General features: G+C 36.0%; 2 protein-coding genes across 6 annotated transcripts in view; both read left to right on the top strand.

Annotated features, from left to right (window-relative positions):
• Positions 1–1,711: 1,711 nt before the first annotated feature.
• Positions 1,712–9,079, top strand: mmp9 (matrix metallopeptidase 9). The gene is made up of 13 exons (XM_056463631.1): positions 1,712–1,973; positions 2,385–2,623; positions 3,473–3,621; positions 3,708–3,836; positions 4,500–4,673; positions 4,782–4,955; positions 5,375–5,548; positions 5,625–5,780; positions 5,891–6,095; positions 6,180–6,313; positions 7,428–7,578; positions 8,132–8,235; positions 8,322–9,079. Exons 1-13 carry the CDS (start codon positions 1,839–1,841, stop codon positions 8,438–8,440), a joined length of 2,043 nt encoding a protein of 680 aa, XP_056319606.1. The 5' UTR covers positions 1,712–1,838; the 3' UTR covers positions 8,441–9,079.
• Positions 9,080–10,786: 1,707 nt separating this feature from the next.
• Positions 10,787–23,948, top strand: part of znf335 (zinc finger protein 335) — a 30,941-nt gene continuing 17,779 nt past the window's right edge. For 3 of the 5 annotated variants that reach the window (XM_056463630.1, XM_056463628.1, XM_056463625.1), the window contains exons 1-10: positions 10,787–10,905; positions 12,776–12,974; positions 14,746–15,016; positions 15,121–15,198; positions 17,418–18,326; positions 21,136–21,312; positions 21,388–21,549; positions 22,386–22,647; positions 23,021–23,198; positions 23,537–23,649. In XM_056463630.1, coding sequence (XP_056319605.1) covers positions 12,783–12,974; positions 14,746–15,016; positions 15,121–15,198; positions 17,418–18,326; positions 21,136–21,312; positions 21,388–21,549; positions 22,386–22,647; positions 23,021–23,198; positions 23,537–23,649 — 2,342 coding nt within the window. In that variant the 5' untranslated portion in view covers positions 10,787–10,905; positions 12,776–12,782. Of the gene's footprint in view, positions 10,906–11,203; positions 11,457–12,761; positions 12,975–14,745; positions 15,017–15,120; positions 15,199–17,417; positions 18,327–21,135; positions 21,313–21,387; positions 21,550–22,385; positions 22,648–23,020; positions 23,199–23,536; positions 23,650–23,948 lie in introns of those variants that run through there. The other 2 variants (XM_056463626.1, XM_056463627.1) reach the window with 2 other exon arrangements.

The raw sequence follows: 23,948 nt of genomic DNA, 5'->3' as shown, positions 1-23,948 counted from the left end.
AATTTATTTATGTATTCATATGTTTGTTTGTGATTAAAAACATATACAGATGTAAGACATTTTAGTTTATTTTTCAGTGGTATGAATTTTAGTGAAGTTGATTTTATTAAATTGCAAATAATTTGTATGCATTGTAAATCAAATTCTGGGTTCCAATCAATTCGTTCATGTTGTCCCAACACAAAACGATTGTGTGAATGAACTAAATTGTTTTTACAAATTTAAGTAGATTGAACATAAAACAATTAAATAACACTAGAAATAACATCTTGTTTATTTAGCTCATTTTAAATAAGTAGTTTGAACAAGCAGCAATTTTTTTTGAGTGTATAAACATTTGACTTCAGGCGTACTTGATCATTTTTATTCAATATTTATAATATGCATTATATTTCAATTGGATTGTTCTATTTATATTTTGTTTAGTTGTTTAAAATAGCAATCTGTTCGATCATTTATTTTTAAAAATACATTTATCCTCATTTAGTCACATGTAAAATGAGATACTTTTCATGAATTTTGAATGATTTTGTATTGTATTTGGACTATTTTGTATTTTTATAATAATTTATAAATATATTTGGTCGCATTTAATATATCTACAGTGCTCAGCATGATTGAGTACACCTCATTTTGAAAATGAATATTTGTATGCATATCTCAGTGAATATAGGTAATGTATTTTGCTGCATTTAAACAAAACAGATTTATTAAACAGATATATTTATTTAAATAATTAAAATAATATTTTAGTCACTAAACATATTTGACTAATCTAATGTATAAGCACAAATATAATATTACATAGCTTCCTATTAAAAATATGAATACTTATATATATGCTGAGCACTGTATATATACAGTCAGAATTATTTCTTTTTTAAATATTTCCCAAATGATGTTTAACAGAGCAAGGAAATTTTCACAGTATGTCTGATAATAGTTTTTCTTCTGGATAAAGTCTTATTTGTTTTATTTTGGCTAGAATAAAAGCAGTTTTTAATTAGTTAAAAGCATTTTAAGGTCAAAATTATTAGCCTCTTTAAGCTATATTATTTTTCAATAGTCTACAGAACAAACCATCGTTATACAATAACTTGCCTAATTACCCTAACCTGCCTAGTTAACCTAATTAACCTAGTTACACCTTTGAATGTCACTTTAAGCTGTATAGAAGTGTCTTGAAAAATATCTAGTCAAATATTTTTTACTGTCATCATGACAAAGATAAAAAAATCAGTTATTATAAATGAGTTATTAAAACTATTATGTTTAGAAATGTGTTGAAAAAATCTTCTCTACATTAAACAGAAATTGGGGAAAAAATAAACAGGGGGGCTAATAATTCTGACTTCAACTATATACTGTTAGGTATACACTATATATATATATATATATGTGTACATATATTTCATAAATACATTTCATATATATATACATGAAAACTTTTCAACTAAAACAGACTGTTTATTTTATTACTTAAGAAACTTTTTTAATGTAGTTTTAGATAAAAGACAACACGGTCTTTGTTGTCATCTTTTGTGTCTTCACACTCGATGTGAGATTGCTGGAAAGCCCCTTCTTTTTTTTTGAATGGACAAAAACATATCACTCCTTTAAGTGGGCAAGTGCTGTTAGTGGGAGTGATAAAATGACCTAAAGGAGGGGTGAGGGGGTGACTAACACAGACCACATAAATACTGCCTTCAGGGCACAAGAAAAGACAGCAAACCAGCAGGAGCAGACACAGCAACACTGCTTGCACTTCATCTGATCTGAGCACTTGGAAGACAGTTTCTCCAGATTTCTTCTGAATTTACTTAGATTTGCGACTCAAGATGAGACTTGGAGTCCTGGCGTTTCTGGTCCTGGGCACCTGCTCGTTGAGAGCTTGGTGTTTGCCACTCAAATCTGTGTTCGTGACGTTCCCAGGAGATGTGATCAAGAACATGACCAACACGCAGCTGGCAGATGTGAGTATGTCAGGTTTTAGGATTACATTTTAAGTTTAATTGTCTTCCCCTTTAACTATAAGTAAGTCTGCAACTATATGTCTTATTGAATGAAGCTGTCTTATTATACTGTTAGCTTAGATTTAATAGAACAAGTTGACATGTACTTGCAAACTTACTTACAGTTAGTAGAACATCTGTTAAAGGACTATTAAAATAAAGAGTTACGAGATAGTAAGTAGACTTTAAAGACTTCAAATTGGCATAGTTGCAAATTTAATAGACTGTTTAAAAGTGGACCATTAAACTAAAGTAGCAGTTTTAGTTTATGATTTGTTTGGATTTCTCCTCTCGGCTCTCTACCTTTAAAGTGCAAATAACTGAATGTTATAGCTCCGCATGATTTGTTTTCTCCATAAATGTTTGTTTCAGGAGTACCTGAAGCGTTACGGGTACATCGATGTTCTTCAGAAGAGCGGACTGCAGGCGGTCGTCTCTAATACCAAAGCTCTGAAGAAGCTCCAGCGTCAGCTCGGGTTGGAGGAGACCGGCTCGCTTGACCAGCCCACCGTTGATGCCATGAAGCAGCCGCGCTGTGGCGTGCCGGACATCCGCAACTACCAGACTTTCGAAGGAGACCTGAAGTGGGATCACACAGATGTTACATACAGGTGGGATATTATCTACATCAAATCTTTCACTACATTTTAACACTTCATGGGTTTTGTAATAGAGCTGCTTAATAAACTAATAAAATAGTTTGTGATGTACTAGACATTCTGACTAAATGTTTATTAAGCCAGTGTTTTTGATGGAATTTCTTGAATCAATTATTTATTTACAAAACTTTACTGGGAAGATGATGCAAATGATGTAGATCAATGTAACTGATATACTTTTATATACATTCACATGATGTCGGCTCTAAAAAGTACTTAAATAGTCGGTGCCAGAGGTGTAGTGGTGCTCACCGCGACCCGAGTACGATTCCGCCTCGCGGGCCTATGCCGATCCTTCCCCTCTCTGCTCCCCATGTTTTCCTGTCAATTCTCTCTACTGTCTTATCTAATAAAGGTGTAATCCCCCGAAAACTTATTATTAAAAAAAAAATACTTAAATATTTGTATTTGCTTATTTTGCAATAAACGTCAGATGTTTTCATATTATAGATTCTGTTTCACATCAATAGTTTAAGATTTTTAGGTCAATTTTTAATAATGTTATCATTTGTTAAGTAGGTCTACACATTCTAGTACAATTTTCTCATAATTCATTGCTTCAAATCATAATTAGTCATTTTTAATTGGAAAATGTGTAACTAATAATATATTTTGAACTAATACTTAGAAAAATAAAGGGATAAATACATCCAGAATGAGCATGGCTGAAAATTAATAGGCTATAAGAATTGTTACTAGTCAAATTGGCATTTAGAAATAAGTTTGGATGTTTTGAATGTTGACTGCAATCTTTTAATAATGAATCATGTGTATAACCCACTGTATTACAATGATTTGCAGGATTTTAAACTATTCGCCAGACATGGAAGCCTCTTTGATCGATGACACCTTTGCCAGAGCTTTCAAAGTTTGGAGTGACGTCACTCCTCTGACGTTCACACGCCTCTATGACGGCACTGCTGACATCATGATCTCTTTCGGGAAAGCAGGTGAGTTGAGTTTTTGTATGAAGGTATTAAGTTCAAACACTTAACCTCCCTGAGAATGTTTGAATGAGCTGCTATTTGTACTTCAGATCACGGTGATCCCTACCCCTTTGATGGAAAAGATGGGCTGCTGGCTCACGCTTATCCTCCAGGTGAAGGAATGCAGGGAGATGCTCATTTTGATGACGATGAATACTGGACCCTTGGCTCTGGACCAGGTGAGAGTCATTTTAACTCGAGCAGTAGCTTTGATGTATAACCTAAGTAGTTTAAAACAAAATTTAGCATTGCACTTTATAATAACTGTATAGTGCGCATAGAGCAGCAATAGCGCCCTCTGCAGTTCTGAATGAGTAGTGACGATTACAAAGGTTAAAACAATGGTTAAACTGTACTTTTTTTTCCCCAAAATTGTAAATAAAACAAAGATTATTATATTTTTTACAGTAAAATACTATTTAACCATTCCTTCTTCAAACTTACATGTTTGTTTTATAGTTTGGGAAATTCACTAGCAACTTCTGAGTTTAAATATTTCCACACCGTTTTGTTTTTCATTTTGAGATAACATTTTAAAATGTCCCTTGTATTCCATCCAATATCCTGTCTTTATATATTACAATTAAAATGGGATCTGGGGTAATATTAGGTATTGGCTTCATTCAATAACCATAATAAGTTATTCAACTAGTGTTTACTTTTGGTTCCATCCAATAACACTAATATTACAAACTTTTATTTTATAAACATATTGTTTTTACAATACTGGATGCAATCTAATATATATATATATATATATATATCAGGTCTTACAAGAGTCGACCATAATGTTTCTATATCTTATATTATAGTAGATATTGACAATAATTTTCCTCCTTCAGCCATTCGAACCCGCTATGGTAATGCAGAGGGCGCAATGTGTCACTTCCCCTTCCTGTTTGAGGGAACATCCTACTCCACCTGCACCACTGAGGGCCGCACAGATGGCCTTTCCTGGTGCTCAACCACCGCAGACTACAACAAGGACAAGAAATTTGGCTTCTGTCCCAGTGAGCGTAAGTATTCCAATCTTGATTTTATGGAGCTTTAACCTTAAAATATTGACAGTATTTTAATAAGAACATGTATTTATTGTCTAATGTTCCATCTGTGTTATCCCACAGTTCTCTTCACATTTGACGGGAACAGCAATGAAGCTCCATGTGTTTTCCCCTTCGTTTTTGATGGGAAGAAATATGATTCATGCACTACAGAAGGACGAAATGACGGATATCGCTGGTGCTCCACAACAGCTAACTTTGACACTGATAAGAAGTATGGATTCTGCCCTAACAGAGGTAAACTTACCTTAAAACTTAAAAGAAAAATTCACCCAAACATGAATATTTATCATTTTCTCACACTTAAATGGTTTCAGCACATTAAAAAGTTTCTTTTATATGTAGAACACTAAAAGAAGATATTTTGATAGATGTTGGAAACAGGTAGCCATTGACTTCCATAGTTGGAGAAAAATACTATGGAATTTGATAATAACCAGTTTTCACTATTCTTCAAATTGTGTTATTTTGTGTGTGTGAATAAAGCTCATTTTCATTTTGGGGTGAACTGTCCCTCTAACATTTAACCAAATAAACCCCCTCAGGTTGATTTAAAGCTCTCTGCTTTTAAGTCTTAATTGCCCTGTCTGGTTTATTCTGATATGACATCTGAATGGATGTACATTGTCCCTTATATGAAATATTCTCTCTTACAGATACGGCTGTGATTGGTGGAAACTCAGAAGGAGAGCCATGCCACTTTCCATTCACCTTCCTGGGGAACACATACTCATCCTGCACCAGTGAGGGCCGCAGTGATGGAAAACTCTGGTGTGGAACTACCAGCAACTATGATACTGATAAAAAATGGGGATTTTGCCCTGACCGTGGTAAGTGACAATCCTCTCTTTTGGTTTAGACACTATACTGTAGGAACTTTACCTAACATGATCTTTCCCATGGTAGGATACAGTCTGTTTGTGGTGGCTGCTCATGAGTTTGGACACGCACTTGGTTTGGATCACTCCAACATCAAAGACGCCCTGATGTATCCCATGTACAAATATGTGGAGGATTTCCCCCTTCATCGTGACGATATTGATGGCATTCAGTATCTCTATGGTACTTATCCATTTTAAAAACTACTGTGCAATTTCTTAATCAAGATTAACTGATTTTGAAGCTCAATTCTGGTTTTATAGCTGCATTTTTGTTTAATTATGTGTTTTAAGGACCTAAAACTGGCCCTGAACCCACTGCTCCTCAACCACGAACCACCACTTCCTCTCCAGTTGTGCCAACAAAACCTTCTCCAAGTGACAAAACAACCACTACTTCCACCACAACTCAGGTGGTCCCTTCAGACGATGCCTGTCAAATCAAGGAGTTTGACACCATCACTGAAATCCAGAAGGAGCTTCACTTCTTCAAGGATGGGTACGGGCATAACACATATTTTGATTAAAACATAACACATTTCTCACGTAAATGTTGCTCAAATCTGTCTTTTTAATATCCAAGGCGCTACTGGAAGATCTCAGGCAATGGTGAACGCAAAGGTCCTTTCTTGATCTCTGCAAAGTGGCCTGCTCTCCCAGCCATCATCAACTCTGCCTTTGAGGACCACCTTACCAAAAAGATCTACTTCTTCTCAGGTACTTATTTACGTGGAGATATTTTGCCATTATTCTATGATATGTTGAAATTCAGATTGTTGCAGTAATGTTGTAATCATAGTTTTAACTGCAAGTTGATTTTGCTGAAGGTCATTTAGTTAAAAATATATACATATTTACAGTTGAAGTCTGAATTATTAGCCCCCGTTTATTTTTTCCCCCAATTTCTGTTTAATGGAGAGATTTTCGCAGCACATTTTTAAACAAAATAGTTTTAATAACTCATTTCTTATAACTGATTTATTTTATCTTTGCCATTATGACAGTAAATAATATTTGACTCGATATTTTTCAAGACACTTCTATACAGCTTAAAGTGACATTTAAAGCTTAATTAGGTTAATTAGGTTAACTAGGCAGGTTAGGGTAATAAGGCAAGTTATTGTATAACATTGGTTTGTTCTGTAGACTATCAAAAAATTTAGCTTGAAGGGGCTAATAATTTTGACCTAAAATGTTTTTTAAAAAATTTAAAACTGCTTTTATTCTAGCCAAAATAAAACAAATAAGACTTTTTCCAGAAGAAAAAATATTATCAGACATACTGTGAAAATTTCCTTGCTCTGCTAAACATCATTTGGCAAATATTTTTTAAAAAAAATCTTGTAAAAAATATTTGAAAAAATTCAAAGGGGGGCTAATAATTCTGACTTTACCTGTATATATAGGGCCCAAAAAGATTCACTGTTAGTAGACTACAATACAAATGGCCATATAATCAGTTATGACAGCATTTTTTCTAAATAATTGATATCACACTAGCAAGATTGCAGTTTTCTCTAAATATCAGCACATTAGCATGATCGATAGTTCCAAACAAAACTTGAGCAGAACAATTTTATGCATCTCAGAGCAACATTGATTCATATCCAAATGATTCATTGATTCAGTCAGTCAGTCACAAAAGCAGTTGTTTGTCACATTTCTAAAACAATTAGTTTCTTTGAACAAATCATTTAAAGGATGATTATCAAATCTTTCCATCTGGAAATCTATCAAAAACACACTCAGCAAAATATAGTTTCATTATTTGGGTCAATATTGCACACCCCTAGTTCAGAAATATAATATCATCCGTATTTAATCCACACAGAGAGACAGTTCTGGGTTTACAGTGGAAATGATGTGCTTGGACCACGTAAAATCGAGAAGCTCGGCCTACCAAGCAACTTGGACCAAGTGCAAGGATCTATGCAGAGAGGAAAAGGCAAGGTGCTCCTGTTTAATGGAGAAAACTTCTGGAGGTAAGTAACTATACTATAACTAAGAGCTGATCAGAAAGTGTACGAATTTTAAAATCGACATAAATCAGTATTTGTGATAGTCTTTTCTTCGCTATTGCAACTTCTCATGCCAGAAAAAAATGTAGGACTGCGCATCAGTAAAGTTGCTCTTCAGTATTTCGGCTTCCAGCAGTGACATTTACATTAAACTGAACTGAACTAAGCAGAACTGATGCAGTTTTAATGTACTAGAACTTCATCTATGTTAAGGTGCTTTGACACAATCTACACTGTAAAAAGTACTATTGAAATAAAGAGGATTTGAATTGAATTGATTGGACCATTGGTGGATCTCATGTGAGTGACCAGCACCAGTAAACATGGCAGCAGAGATGTTATTGCTGGAGGAAGGAGATGCTATTTTGATTAAACATTATGAGGCCATGTGTATTTTGAAAACATTTGCAAATAATTACCATAATATTCCATATTAAATATGAATTATACAGTTTTTTTTATTTTTTATAACTCTAGTTTTCCACAATAATGACTTATCTTTTATATTTTCTCTCAGACTTGATGTAAAGGCTCAGATGATAGACAGAGGATACCCTCGATTCACTGATGCAGCTTTCGGTGGAGTGCCCATTGATTCACATGATGTGTTCCTCTACAAGGGTAAGTTAAATTCTGTTTCGAGTTTAAATTAATTCATTAAATAATCCTTTTTTTTTTAAATGACATTGATTTTTCATATTTTCCAGGATTCTTCTACTTCTGCCGGGAGAGCTTCTACTGGAGAATGAATGCCAAAAGGCAGGTTGACCGAGTCGGTTATGTGAAGTACGACCTCCTGAAATGCAGTGACATTCATTCTCTATAGGCACAGTGAAGACCTTCGACATCCTAATCTGATGACAGAGCCCTTTTTTTTAACAGGGAAACCAGTTCTATTCAGTGTGAAATGCAGCAAGGAAGACACAGACAGAATGTATTAAATTTCAAATGTCTGTTAATGGGATTTTGACTTTAACTGTTATCGGAAAAGAACAGTTTTAACACTGAAATTATCATAGGCACATGAGACGGGATGTTAGGCATATTTGTCCGTCAGCTTTACCATGGTCTTATAATTTATTATTTCAGCTTACCACATAACCGCTTTGGTCATGATGAGTTTCCTAATGGCACATTATTGTATAAAACGAGGCAAAGCCGGTTTGACTTTAGGAATTAACTTTGTGCTTGTAAATGTGTGAATGGAGTCTCCGCAGGAATGTTGTTGTGAATAAAGCATCCGTATTCTGCATTGACCCCATTCAGATGTTTTTGAATGCAAAGGTTTATTTTTAGCCTTAGAGCTAATGTTGGGGATTGCAGATTTTGCCATATTGTGAAATCATTTGCCTGGTGTAAATGATATTAATATTATTAATTTAATGTTCAACTTTCCACTTATTTATATTTTTATGTTTGTTGCAGTGTTTGTTTACTCAATAAATTTGTAAACAAGACCCTTTAATCTTTGTGCGAGTGTTTTGTTCTTGCTCTTGCTACATCCCTTGCTACATTATGAATTTTTACACAAGGGTTTGGTATCAATGTTGATTCTTTGTGATTTAATAACCATTTTAGACCATTGACTGCCCCTCCACCATGTTTTTACTGTTTTAAATAATGACTTACACACACACAGCATTGTTGGTTTACAACATAAATCAAACAAACATAATCCTGTTACACTACTACAGTTGATTTTGGTTTAAAATACTTTTAAAAAGGTTATTTTAGCATACAAAAATGTTTTATTTTGGAGTTTTATTTAAATAAATTGGTCTTACATTTCATATTTTCCGATTTTTCATAGTATATGTATTAAGCCCGGTACTTTTACCATAAACCAACATATTAACCATTTGGTAGAGGCTGATATTTTAGAAATTATGGGATGTAATAAAAAAATGCATTTAACTAGCGACTATAGGAGTCAAGAAATGCAATCCAAATTTTTTTTTTTTTTTTCTTGGTGGGGTAGTTAAAGGATTAAACAAATTCCTCAATAGTATTTAACAGCAGCTGTATGTCCAGGATCCATTTATGTACACATTCACATTTACTTCTATCCACAGTTAAATAAAAGTAAAGTAATTCTACTTAATTGCTACACTTCAAGTGTTAGTGTACAGGGGTTGTACTTAAGTATGGTTTAAACTGAATAGTTGATTGCATTCTTTAAAAAAAACCAAATGTGGTAACCAACTCAACCATGCAATCTTGAGAGAAGAAAAAAAAAACTGATTTTTGCCAAACGTGCACACACATTTCTGTTGTCACTTCAGTTAAGGCCTGTCAATGCATTATATTGTAATCCAAGTAATCACACAATTTGCTTTTTACTTTTATGGTGTTTTCTTTCCACCCAAACTTCTGCTGTGCAAAACCTGCATTGCTGTTGAATCCTCTGTAGATGTTTTTGGCCTGTATCTTTGTGTTAACCTTAGTACATTTGTCCATAAAGATAAACGTTTTATATGATTAAAATCAATAATAATATAGTAAAAAAAATGTATTATTTAATATTATTAAGACGGTGATTATGAAGAATGCAACAAAAATAACCCTGATCCATTTCAGATGGACTTATAAATATAATGGTATAGAAAATGAGCCAATTCTTACGCTGCTCAAAATGATTAACCAGGAAGTAGTCATTTTCCTCAATGTTTTCGCCTTACGATGAAATACTAAAATATGAGAAGTTGTTGGACTAATTAAAACCTATTTTAAAACCTGAAGCTATAAATATTAAATCACACCGCCATTTGAATGATAGTATAATGAGGTATAATGTAAATATATATCTATAACGCAAATTCAACAGAGTGAAAATTAGCTCGTGGAAACCACATAACCCCCTCGATTTCAATTTGTAGGGGAAAATAACTTGTTTTGGTTTAAAAAAATACAGACAAGAATACTCTTAGGGTAAAAAAAATAAGCGTCGTATTAATCCGCGAATCGCACAAGGAATAGTCCTTAGGTTTACAACTTTATTTGACAAAACACCAAAAAGTTTAAGCGAAACAGGCGATATTCACTATTCCCAGAGAGAACGTGAAAAAAATAATAGTTAAAACAATTATTATTCCATGTAAAACCCAGATTAAAGGTTTCTCGCACTCGTCTTTTCCCGTGTCAATAAATGAGTTCCGGCCAGCTCTGAGGACAGGAAGCGAGGAGACGCTGATGGCGCCCGACTAGAAAGCCGTAGCAACTAATCGCTTTAACACATTTATTTTATATCGCATCATTCTCGAGAGTGAAGAGAAAAACACACATCTATTCACGGTAAGAAAAAAATCTAGCTTATAAAAATCTGGTTAATTCGTTTAAAAATGCAGGTTCCTCCATGATGAGCAAGAGGAAAACATTCGGGCGGACTGGCTCTCCCTGCTCGCGCAGGCCCTCGAGGTCCCCGAGCGGTTCTTCATATCGCCTGAGCGGAAAAATTATCTCGCAGCGCGGGAGGGGAAAATGGCGAAGCGCGAGCAGGCAGGATGAAGGGCAGCAAAAACACGCGTTCACTTTAGTGACACAAACGAGCTGGAAACTGACACACGGTCCGTCCGAGGGCTCAAGTGTAGAATTTAGAACACAATTTAGTGACAATTTCACTATGAAATTGTTGGTGTGCTCGACATTTAGAGGTGTTAGTGCTTATGAAGGACCAGAACCCTGTTGTCCTTCATTTAAGCGAGATTTTGTGTCTCACTCACAGTTTGATGGCTGCTCAGCTGGATGAGAAGTGTTATCATTTGGCAAATAGGTGAAATCAAGTAGTTTAAGTGGCGTGTTTTTGGCATTTAACGAGTCGACCACGATGGCTTGTGGTTGTGCTGGTAAGCTTATAATGTGCTTATTGTGACCTAGAAAGGTGCGATCACAAGACAGCAGTTCATCCCTGGGGGAATTTCACACTAAAGCTGTCGACAAAAAGCACAGAATAGGAAATGACAGTAAATCCAAAACAACATGTTGTAATAATAATAGAATAAATGTGCAATAAGTTAATTTAGGAGTTCTTATGATATTAGAAAAATAACGAGAAGAAAGAGGGCAGTGAATATATAAAATAATGGAACACTTGATTATGAATGTGAGCAAAGTATATCAAACATATTAGAACGTGTAATTTGCTTGCCTTTTTCCTTTCTTAGTTTACTGATACAACACAGTCGTTCAGAAATATCTATATTAGTATGACTTTTCTAATTATGATAAATGCGTTTTTATGTATACCATGATCTTTTTAACATGCTTCTTGAATATAAAGATTAAAGACAGCACTTATGTGAGATTGAAATGTGTAGCACATAACATTGTTTTCATCCTAATGATCAAATTAATGCATTTTAACAGCAATATCTTACCTCTTTCCAAAATTAAAAAAAGAAAAGTACTGCCATCAACGTTTTTAATAAATACTTTTAATTTCTGAAATATAATTATACATTTATTTATACATATATAAATATACAATTAAATGCAGCTTTTAATAAATATAATTGAACATAATGAACATCCTCAAAATTGGCTTCAGAATGAGCTTTATTTACCAAAGCACTGAATTTGTTGTGGTTTTCAGATGTTCTGGGAAGATGCATACATTATTGAGAAATAAAGTTTATATATGTATGTCTATGAGTGTTTAAAAAGTTTTATACATATATGTTTTTGATGAATAGAACATAAAATAAACTATTTATTTGAAATTGAAATCTTTTGGTAACATTTTATTGTTTATTTTTTGTATTCATGTTGCTTGTTAAAGATCAAATTAATGCACCATGACATAAAAGTATTACTTTCTGGCTACAACTGTTTTGACCAATAGTTTTAAAATCTAACATGATTTATATCAATGAAAATAATCTATTATATATTGGATTAGATAAATGAACATAATGAACATCCACAAAATCAGTTTTAGACATGAGAGACCACTTGGAATGTACAATTTGTTTGGTGTGGGTTTGAGTAAATATTACCAATGTAAAGGTTTAAAATCTTTGCCACCACTTTTTGTATAAAATGATTATATTTAATTTTACACTTTATTCTGCACACTTGTCCATGTGTCACTCATGACCTTGTATGCATTTTTTACACAATGTCTAATTTAGTGCTGTCTTACTAAACGACAGAAACTTTCTCGCAGAGCAAACATGGATTCGGAGGACATGGAGGTGGAGAGCAGCAGTGACGTGGGGCATTCTGGGATGGAAGAGCCGTCTGAAAGTGGTATGGGAATGGAGTCTTCAGAAGCCATGTCTGCTGATAGCAGTGATGCAGCGGCTCCTCCTGCACCGGCCCCAGAATCAGACTGTCATGTAGGACAGAGCTCTGAGGGACTTGTGGTAAGACAAACAGTTCACACATCCACACTTCTCTGTGTCAATCTGCATTAAGCAAAGACTGCAGGTGAATAGGATAAAAATAAACAACTGGAAGTTCTCATCATATTTCCATAGTTGATATACACATGCCGGCCACTTTCTTAGGTACATCTGTCCAACTGCTCTTTAACGCAAATTTCTAGTAAGCCAATCACATGACAGCAACTCAATGCATTTAGGCATGGTCAAGATCATCTGCTGCAGTTTAGAGCATCAGAATGGGGAATAAAGGTGATTTAGGTGGCATGGTTGTTGGTGCCAGACGGGCTGGTCTGAGTATTTCTGAAACTGCTGATCTACTGGGATTTTCACGCACAACCATCTCTAGGGTTTACAGAGAATAAAAAAAAAGAGGAGAATGGCCAGACTGGTTTGAGCTGATAGAAAGGCAACAGTAACTCAAATAACCACTTGTTACAACCGAGGTGTGCAAAAGAGCATCTCTGAACACACAACACATCGAACCTTGAGGCAGATGTGCTACAGCAGCAGAAGACCACATCGGGTGCCACTCCTGTCAGGTAAGAACAGGAAACCGAGGCTACAGATCACACAGGCTCACCAAAATTAGACAATAGAAGATTGGAAAAACATTGCCTGGTCTGATGAGTCTCAATTTCTGCTGCAACTTTCGCGTGGTAGGGTCAGAATTTGGCGAAAATCACATGAAAGTATGGATCCATCCTGCCTTGTATCAATGGTTCAGGGTGGTGTTTTAATGGTGTGGGGAATATTTTCTTGGCACACTTTGAGGCCATTAATACCAATTGCGCACTGTGTAAACTCCAGAGCCTACCTGAGTATTGTTGCTGACCATGTCCATCCCTTTATGACCACAGTGTACCCATTTTCTGATGGCTACTTCCAGCAGGATAACGCGCCATGTCATAAAGTGCAAATCATCTCAGACTGGTTTCCTGGACATGACAAGAAGATCACTGTACACAAAAGGCCTCCACAGTCACCAGCTCTCAATCCAGTAGAGCACCTTTGGGATGTGGTGGAACAGGAGATTCACATCATGTGCAGCCGACAAATCTGCAGCAACTGTGTGATGCTGCCATGTCAATATATACCAAAATCTCTGAGGAATATTTCCAGTACCTTGTAGAATTTATGCTACAAAGCATTAAGGGTACTGGTAAGGTGTACCTCATAAAGTGGCCAGTTAGTGTAAGTTATAATATTAAGAATTGCAAAAAATTGTTATATGACAAGTTTTCTAAGATATATATATATATATATATATATATATATATATATATATATATATATATATATATATATATATATATATATATATATTAACATTGAAGGTTCAAATTTTTTAATACATTTATTGGAGCCAAATGTTTTTACTGAGTGGATTTTGTGAATTTATTTCACTCTATAAATGAGAAAATACTGCAAATTTGTAGAATAAAAATATTATTTTATGTAATTATGTATGTACATATCTGTAAAAACCTTCAAAATACTATAATATAAATATACTCTATATTCTATATAAATCTGCAAACATATATGTATATATATATATATATATATATAGAGAGAGAGAGAGAAAGAGAGAGAGAGAGAGAGAGAGAGAGAGAGATTTTTTAAAGTGTGTTTCGAATGTTTTCTTTTCATTAGACTGAAAAGAACATTGTATGGAAAAATTGATGGCTGCTTGTAAAAACTGTTTTAGCCTGTATTCTCTTGCCTTAATAAAAGTTTGCATGTGTTCTAGGTTTTCATCCCAGAGACGAGCTCCAGTACCGATGTGCGAAGAGTTCATCTTCCAGACTCGTCTTCTGTGGCACAGTCCACCAGTGTGTCCAGCGTGTCCACAGTGACACAGTCAGTCCTGGTGTCAGAGTCTGTCCAGGTGCTGGTTCACTCCAGTGCGGTTTCTGAAGGAGGAATGATGGTTTCTGACTCCACTGCTTCCACGTCCTCAGATCTCGGCTCAGCCATTGACAAGATCATCGAGTCCACCATTGGACCTGACATTATGAATGGTAGAAAAAAACATTTTGACACAGAAGTAGCTAATATATAATCTTAGATTTTTATATAGGACTTTTTTTGTATCTTAATCGTGTGTCCTATGTCCTTTTTACAGGATGTATTGCAGTTACAAGTGCAGAGGATGGCAGTGCAGAAACCACACAGTATCTGATACTCCAAGGTCCTGATGATGGTGAGAAAGATCCCAAAAATCTAAAAGTGCAAAAGCCCGCCATGTTTGAAATACACAGCGAGAGATTACAGCGGAATTATAAATGCATATAATAACGAGCCATGGTCTATCTGGGCTCAAACAAACCTTGTCGTCGTCTTGATGAACAGCCACAAAGCCAAGATAAACAGCAGATTTACCCTGTGCCCCGTAGTTTTTTACGAGCCAGTCTGAGGCGCGAGCGGTTTCGCTTTCTTGCTAGCGCTCGCGCACGTCTAACATTATATCTGAAATAACAAACTTCTTGAGCTGATGATAATAACCTGCGCTTACTATTACAAATGCGAGAAGAAAAAAAGGAGAAACCGGAAAAAAAGGAGCACAATATTCAGCAAACATGAACAAAATGTCATGTATAACTAAATTATTACCTTCATCTTTTGGACTAATATGAACTGGGAATGACGGAATTACTCTCTAACAGAGGCTACATGTGCTGCTGAAGATTACATACACAGATAAGAGGTTTTCACTGTCTGTGGGCTTTATTTTGTGTTGTTTTGAACCTAAATACGGACGAAATGTCTGCTATATATAGTTCTTCTGTAGTTGGTAACATATCGGAGACTGTAAAGGGCTGTATGTGTTTATATATGTTCATTTATTTAGTTATTTAATATAATTACAGACATTACAGTAGGCTGTTTCGCACTGTCATTGATCTGCAGTTATAATCAACTCATGTTCATAGAAAGGTTAGTAATAAACATTTCTACACAAGTATTTATGTGTATGAAGCATCTGTTTTGTGAGAAGTGCTTTTCATATGATATGTGAGCGACCTGTAAAGCCTTATTGTAGACATTTCCTCGAGCGAGAATGACGTCGACTGAAACTTTCTGTCATACACCACGCCCACCAAAAGGGTACCCTTGTTAGGGGAAACGCAAGCCTGATAAAGGTCAACCGTACCGTACCGTACAGTACCAGTCAGTGGAAACGAGCCATAATGGACTTTCCCCCTCTGATGACATGTACAATGGAAGAATGTCAATCAAAGTGATTCTGCACACTGTTATTATGATGTTTGATTTAAAAAACTAAAATTAATCCTTTTTTACCATTATAAGCTAGTTATATTCACAGACTGTTACCACACAGCTGTGTTTAAACCACTTATAAAAGTGATTTTTTTTTTAAACGTTGTGTTGTATTGTATAAAATAAAATTAAAATTAAAAAAACCTATCAATTATTCTATTTATTAAATCTCACCAGATTTTTTTGTTTTCTATTTTTGAAGTTTTGTAATATTTTGCACAGAATAATACAACAAAAAAGGGATTTCAACGCCATAAACATAGAAACATTATAGCAGCTTTTTCGTTTTCGAACAAACTATCTATTCATAAGACACTGTCAGTAGTTAAGTAAAATTACCTTTTTTTTTTCTAGTTAATTTCATAATATGTGTGACAAATGTAGAATTTCAAAGTATAAAGTTGATAATTGCTATAATGTGTGCTGCCATCTGCCACAATTATAGCAGAAAATACTTTTCTGTATGTCCGCTGAAGCATATTTGAGCAATTCCATGCAAATCTCAACCTTGCCATGAAAAAAATTAACATTTCGCCAAAATATTGAAACCGTTTCTGCACTTTTTGTGTAAACAAGTATTTTACGGTGCTTTAAAAATACTCAAAAATGTCTGTCAGTGTTTTCAAACTTTAATATTTGATTTATCAAATTCACACAAGTGCCAATTTTACGTCTGTCACATCCATAACGGAGAGACGTCACATCCATAATGGAGCTTTTTCCTCATAAATGCAAAAAATGTCAAATAAAATAAAATCAATAGTTTTTGTTCTATAGTGAGCAGACCCTTATCCTTTTGATTAGTATTGTTTCTTTTGGGTTGTGCAGTTTATTCACAGAATTTCTACAAAATATGTTGTAGACTGTAAACTTGCGTATGTTTTTTTCGTCACATCCATAACGCATTTTTGTTTTCCTTTATAAAAAATCTAAAAAATGTATACAGATTGATATTTTCTTATCTCATAACTCTGTGGTTAGTTGTTTTGGAAAATATAAACAGATGTTTCAATATAATATTAACATTTATCTTCTCTGTGAATTTATGTTTCGAGATTTTACTGCAAATGTCACATCCATAATGCTGCAATTGCTCGTATAGCTTTTAGATATTTCATTATCCCTTTTCCTTGTGTGCAGGAGCTCCTATGGTGGCTCAGATGTCTTCCTCTGCGCTGTCCAGCCGCATTGCTATCGAAGCCCTTGCTGATGGACCCACCTCCACTTGCCTGGACCAGCCAGACCTGTCAGAAAACCCTCAGGGCAGCATGGAGCCCGATCAGCCTGGACACTCAGGGTACCGTGAGCACGATGACGGCAGTAGCAGCAGCAGTCGCCCAGACCAACCCCAGCACTCCCAGTACATAGACCCAGACCAGACCAGAGAGGCTCGCTACATCCAGTGCTCCGCAGATGAACCAGACCAAACCCCTCGCCATTCAGGGGTCACCGACTACAACCTGGCAGACTCAGAAGAGCCTTTACAGCGCTATGCAGCTGAATGCAGTGGTACGAATGACATCCCTCAGAGAAGCTCGTATCGCTCGTCCCGATACGTTGTGGAGTGCAGCGATGGGTACTTGGAGTACGGAGCGGACGGAGAGGATCAGCCTCAGCATTCACGTTACATCGACAGCAGCATGGATGACAGGGAGCACGTCTCAGCTTCAGAACAGGAAGGAGGAGCGCTAGAAGAGCCCCAGCACTCCTACATGCCGCAGGAATCACTATATGCGGATGAAGGAGCCGTTCAGCACTCCCTGGCGGACACTGTGGGGTCGCAGCTCACTGATCAGATGGACTGCAACGATACTTTGCCTGGTTCCTACATAAGTAGCAGTGGGACCTACTCTACCAACACAGAGCCTGAGGTGGTGGAGTCTGGGGTGGTGGACGAGCCTGGGCAAAGAACTCCAAACATGGCTGAACTGGAGGAAATGATGGAGGTGGTGATCGTACAGCAGTTTAAGTGCAAAATGTGCCCCTATAAAAGCGTGTCCAAGGATACACTCATCAACCACATGAGAGATAAACACTTTAAACCAGCAGGTAAAGTAGGAGGCGGTCATATCATTCATTCATTCATTCATTTTCCTTCAGCTTAATCTTTATTTTAGAGGTCACCACAGCGGAATGAACCGCCAACTATTGCAGCATATGTTTTATGCAGTGGATGCTGTATAGATAATTTACAGTTTAAACCAGTAAGTAAAGAATGCCCAGTTTGTCAGATGAAGAAGAGCCAGAGTCAGAGATTCAAATAAATAAAGTGTACTGAAGATAGTTTGCAGAAGCCAGCTTCAACACTCGCAATGAGTTCCTAGACCGCTCTGCGTACAATTACAAATCTATAACAATTATACTCTTACACAACGTCATTAACTGCGTCATGCAGATAGACTTAGAAAATTCCACGTGGGTCCGTGCATACAACTCTGAACGATATCTCAATATCTCAAGCATACAAACGTCAGACATCCACTAGGCTGTTTAGAGCTGACCCCAGACCTGTGAAAGGATCTACAATCGAATAGAAACACACACAATCAAAGTACAATCTGTTTTTTTACCCAGGGTTGAGTGTACTCTCAGCCGTCTTTATCAAAACTGGTTAAATACCGGTATAATATACAGTCAGGCTGCTATATTCTCACCAGTGGTAGAAAGAGTACTGAAAAATCATACTTAAGTAAAAGTACCATTACTTGCCTAAGATGTAGTGTAAAAGTATCTGTTTTAAATATTGCTGAACGTATAAGTAAAAAGTAGACCTTTCTAAAGTACTCGAGAGTAGTGAGTATTACGCTGTAAAAAAGTGGATGCATTTACATGTACATTTAAGGATGTGTGTAAACGTAACATTCTGTAGTGCATTTAGTTATTGCCCAGCAGGCACACAACATCATAAGACGTTAATATTAGGTTAGATTTAGGTTGTGATGTCAGGTGACCAAAATTTAGTGTCCAGTCAGCGTCTAAGGACAACGTTATTTTGATGTCCAATAACAACGTCAAATGACGTTAATATTTGGTAGATTTTAGGTTGTGTTAGAAAGTGACCAAAATCCAACGTCGAGCCAACATATTAAACCAACGTCACATTGATGTCAAATACTGACAACCAAGTCCAACATCTGATTGGACCTCAAGCTGTAACATCTTAGACGTTGATTTTAGGTTGGACATTGATGTTAATGAGATTTTCATTTCCAAACAAAATGCAACGTCTCCACGACGTTGGGGTACAATGTCAATCTGATGTCGTGTTGACATCTTGTGCCTGCTGGGTTTTTAAGGCCATTACAGTAAACATCTGTCATCTTCTCATCAGTGACATGCATCTAAACACTCTCTGCGTCAATATGTAGAAAGATTTTGGACACTTTTAATGCTTTTAAATCGACCATGTCTTGAGGTAGTTCATTATGATGCGATTTACCTTCTATGTAATTGGACAGGAATCACAGGATTGATTTTTCTAATCCCCATAGACAAGAAAAAATAAAGTAGTGACTGCAGGTTGAGTCTATCTTAAAAAAAAATAAAGTCTATCTTGAATAAAAAGGGAAATCAGTTTAAACAGAATTAACACATAATAATAATAATTATAATAATAATAGCAAAATCACTTTAGACAGTAATAACACATAGCAACACAAATAGAAAAACAGTTGTTTTCAATCATCAAGCTCGTCAGTTCCACTCGAGGTCTCCATGACCTCTGACCTGGTTTGGTGGCTCCTGAAAATAGAATTATAAAGAGACAGGCAAATGCCCCGAACATTCTTATATTAAGCAATGTGTTAACTTTATTCAGTAGTCAAAATCATTTCACGGGTAAATACTAATTAAAAAAATCATATTAATAAAGCAATGAGAAAAAGGATAATGAGAAAAGGATAAACGTTGGTCCTTGCTTAAGACAGATTCCAAGACAGACATCTGAATCCCTCAATGCCCTAGAGATGCAACCCAGTATTGGGAAACACCCATATACACTCATTTTCACAGACCCACACTCATACACTGACTTTAGTTTTTTCAATTCACCAATAGCGCATTTCTTTGGGAGGAAACCCACGCCAACACAGGGAGAACATACAAACTCCACACAGAAATGCCAACTGGCCCAGCCGGGACTCGAACCAGTGACCTTCTTGCAGTGAGCTGACAGTGCTAACCACTGAGCCACCGTGCCACCTGGAGGTTATATCATCTTCAATGTTACAAAGTTGGGGTGTAATGCTACACAAGAATGATGCTTTGGTTGGGTATAGCTGCTTTTGGTCTCAGTTTTGTATGTCACGATTTGATTTGAGTCTGAGTTCACAAGTTCTAATTTGTGTTCCTGATTTAATTCTTGAGTGTGTAACATGAAAATATATAAAACTAGAAGTTAAAAAGTTTTAAGTTCCACACGCTGTTAAAAGAACACTGTATTTGTTCAGCAGTTCAGTAGTGTTCAGTGGTAGTGCTGCTTATTAAACTGAAGCACACATTCATAAAATGTTAGATGAATATGTTGATTATGAATTTTTGATTAAAATCAGCGCCATTATTGGCCCTGTTTTAAAGCACACAGTTCTTCTTGAGTCTATACTTAGGGCTTGGGAAAATATCCTTGGACACATTGTAGCCACAAAGGCTCTTTAGATCCAAATTCATCTGTTGTAGTGTCCTCCAATCAGTTCCCAACGGGTAAAAAGAAATTTCCACCTTATGTTTTTTTTTTCCAGAAGCCATCTCACTTACAAATACAGTTAAGGAATCTAAATAATCTAAATAAAAGGCACACATTCTGTCTTTTACTAACTTTTTAAGATTCCATCAGCACTGATGCTTACAGGTTTTTTTCTAGGTTCTCGTTCTGGAGGTGCTGTCTCGCATGCTAATGGACCAGGCCAAAGGAAACGGGGACGGGGACGTCCTCGAAAATCTGAAAGCAAGGCTGGAGCAGTGGTTGAGGTCAAGAAGGAGGAGCAGCCTGAAGAGGAAGAAGATGACATCGTTGATGCAGGCGCTCTTGATGATCAAGGTCAGTGGAGTGCAGATTGCATCCTATATATTTCATAATTTCTTATATTTTAATGTATTTTTATTGTACACACAGGTGACAGTGATTATAAACCAGCTGATGAGGAAGCCAGGTCCAGATTGGCTGTCAGTCACTTCACTCCTCCTCCTTCCTGCTCTTCATCATCTCCAGCATCTACCTCACGGAAACGTCCTCGCAGGATGGTGGGACCTCCTCGCAAATTTCTTCCAGATTCAGGTTAGGGTTAATCTAGCTTTTGGGGACACAGAGGTGTAATAAGTGAAGTTTCACAAACTAATTTCGAGAGGAGCATGTGATATGATTGACCGCAGCTGGCCCCTATTGGTAATCATTAGCTAGCCAATTGGATTATTCCAAATTTAACATGTATATCCAGCCTAACTTTACTCCCTATCTTCGTTTTGGAAGATCCCCCATCCATCCATTCTCCCTTGTCCTCAATTCTAGGATCGGGTAACATGGCAGCTCTATGGCTAGCACTGCTACCTCACAGCAAGAAGGTCACTAGTTTAAGTCCTAGCTGGGCCAGTCAGCATTTCTGTGTGGAGTTTACATGTTCCCCCAGGGACTCGTGTTTCCTCCCACAGTCAAAAACATGTGACACAATTGAATTTAAATAATAGTAACAGTCACAAGCACTTAATACCGAGCTTCTCTTAATGAGTATGCACTATTATATATATATATATATATATATATATATATATATATATATATATATATATATATATATATATATATATATATATATATATATATATATATATATATAGCACTGTATACTATTTCTATAGAGCTGTATTTATTAATGAAGGAATACGCCAAACTAATCAGTGGAGCTCTCAAGAACTACCTGATCTCGTATCCCTCTAAATGCTCATTGACCAGGCGGGAGCCTATCGGAGATAGATGAGCCCCTATCTCGAGCTCTGGGTTCTCTACCGGGACAGCAAACCTGCTAACATCGTCAAGCATTATCTAAGTGTGAACTCTTGAAAATGTTTAAATAGCAACTTTCATATGAGTGGGATAACCCTAAATTTTATGAACAGAGTCACCAGCAGCACCATCTGAAACCAACAATGCAGAGGATCCTCAAGCTCCTGAAGAAGCAAGTTCCTCCGGATTGGAGAATGGATCTTCTTCGTTTTCCAATGGGACAGAAGTGGAACCAGGTGTCAGCCAGTCAGATTCTGAGAACAGAGATCCTTCATCAAACACCAGCCCAGATGATCTGGAGTTCCTGCCCAAAAAACGAGGACGACCTTCCAAACGCTTCCTTCAAAAGAAGTACAAAAAATACATGAATCGCAAGTAAGTACTGTTAGAACTACTGTTTGATAATCCATAACTGCATGTAATTGATTGATTGATTGACCTGCTTGTTTGACACAGAATTACATCTTACATGAACTAAATACCCATTCATATCAAGCCTGATAAGTATAACAATAGAGAAAAGTACATAGATTTGATCATTGGAATTGGTATTTGCCAGTGAATTATTAAAAAAAGAGATTAATCAGAATCCATCCTGCTTTAAAGAGCTTAAGCATCTAATAATAAATAGAGCAATATTGTACATTTTTTGTGGATGCTAATACTGTTATTGTCCTTTGCGTGAATGGAATGTTATTATAGTCACTGCAGAATCTAGACTATTGATAGCTCTCTTTTTTTATTGAAGTAAGTACTACAGATCCCTTAAGCCTCTGCTCAGACCTCATAACTGCTGGATCTGTGGCTCTCGCTTTCTGTCACAAGAGGATCTCAAGTTCCATGTGGATTCTCATGAGGGAAATGACCCTGAGCGCTACAAATGCCTGCAGTGCAGTTACCGCTGCAAACGGTGGTCTTCACTGAAGGTAAGTACAAGTGTCCATCATCTAACAAACCTGTAGCTGTTTTTTACGCTCCGTTATTTTGATGGTAATTGTAATGTAAAAAGTTGAATAACAAATACGGCAATTTATAAAATAATGCTGATTTGTTTTCATTATTAAGGATTTTTCTGTCCACATTATTATGTGTTTGAATATAAATGCCCTTGTAAGAGCAATTATATTTTATTAATTTCAATTAGGTGATATAAGGTAAATATTTATATAATATGTCCTTGTAAATAAATGCAATATTTATAGGTCATTGTTTTGCATTACTCATTGTTTCTTCTAATTATAAAATTGATGTGTGTGTCCAATAGGAGCACATGTTCAACCATGAAGGTACAAAACCTTATAAATGCGAAATGTGTGATTACACCAGTGTTTATAAGAAAGACGTGACCCGTCACTCAGCCGTCCACAACAAAAGCAAGTAAGAACTGAAAATGTCTGCTTTTTGTTTATTATTTGTCAATCCTTTTATCCTTAAACCTATTATTTTTTCTAATCCTTGGGGAAAACTATATGTGTGTGTATTTTTATGGTGCATTTTTGCAAATATTTGCATTCCACTATGCATTAATAAAGCATTCTCCTTCTGAAATATATATACACACACTCACAGTGAGTTCAGAATTATTAGCACCCCTTTAAATTTTGTTTTCTTTTTTAAATATCTCCCTAAAGATTTTAACAGAGCAAGGAAATTTTCACAGTATGTCTGATAATATT

The sequence above is a fragment of the Danio aesculapii genome, chromosome 8 (genome assembly GCF_903798145.1).
Source record: "Danio aesculapii chromosome 8, fDanAes4.1, whole genome shotgun sequence".
NCBI lineage: Eukaryota > Metazoa > Chordata > Actinopteri > Cypriniformes > Danionidae > Danio > Danio aesculapii.
This window is presented reverse-complemented; position numbering and strand designations above follow the sequence as displayed.

Coding starts and splice junctions, on each gene's coding strand:
- mmp9 (XM_056463631.1), top strand. CDS start 1,839: ATGAGACTTGGAGTCCTGGCGTTTCTGGTCCTGGGCACCTGCTCGTTG. Junction 4,674..4,781: donor TGGCTTCTGTCCCAGTGAGC/GTAAGTATTCCA, acceptor GTTATCCCACAG/TTCTCTTCACATTTGACGGG. Junction 6,096..6,179: donor CTTCACTTCTTCAAGGATGG/GTACGGGCATAA, acceptor TTAATATCCAAG/GCGCTACTGGAAGATCTCAG.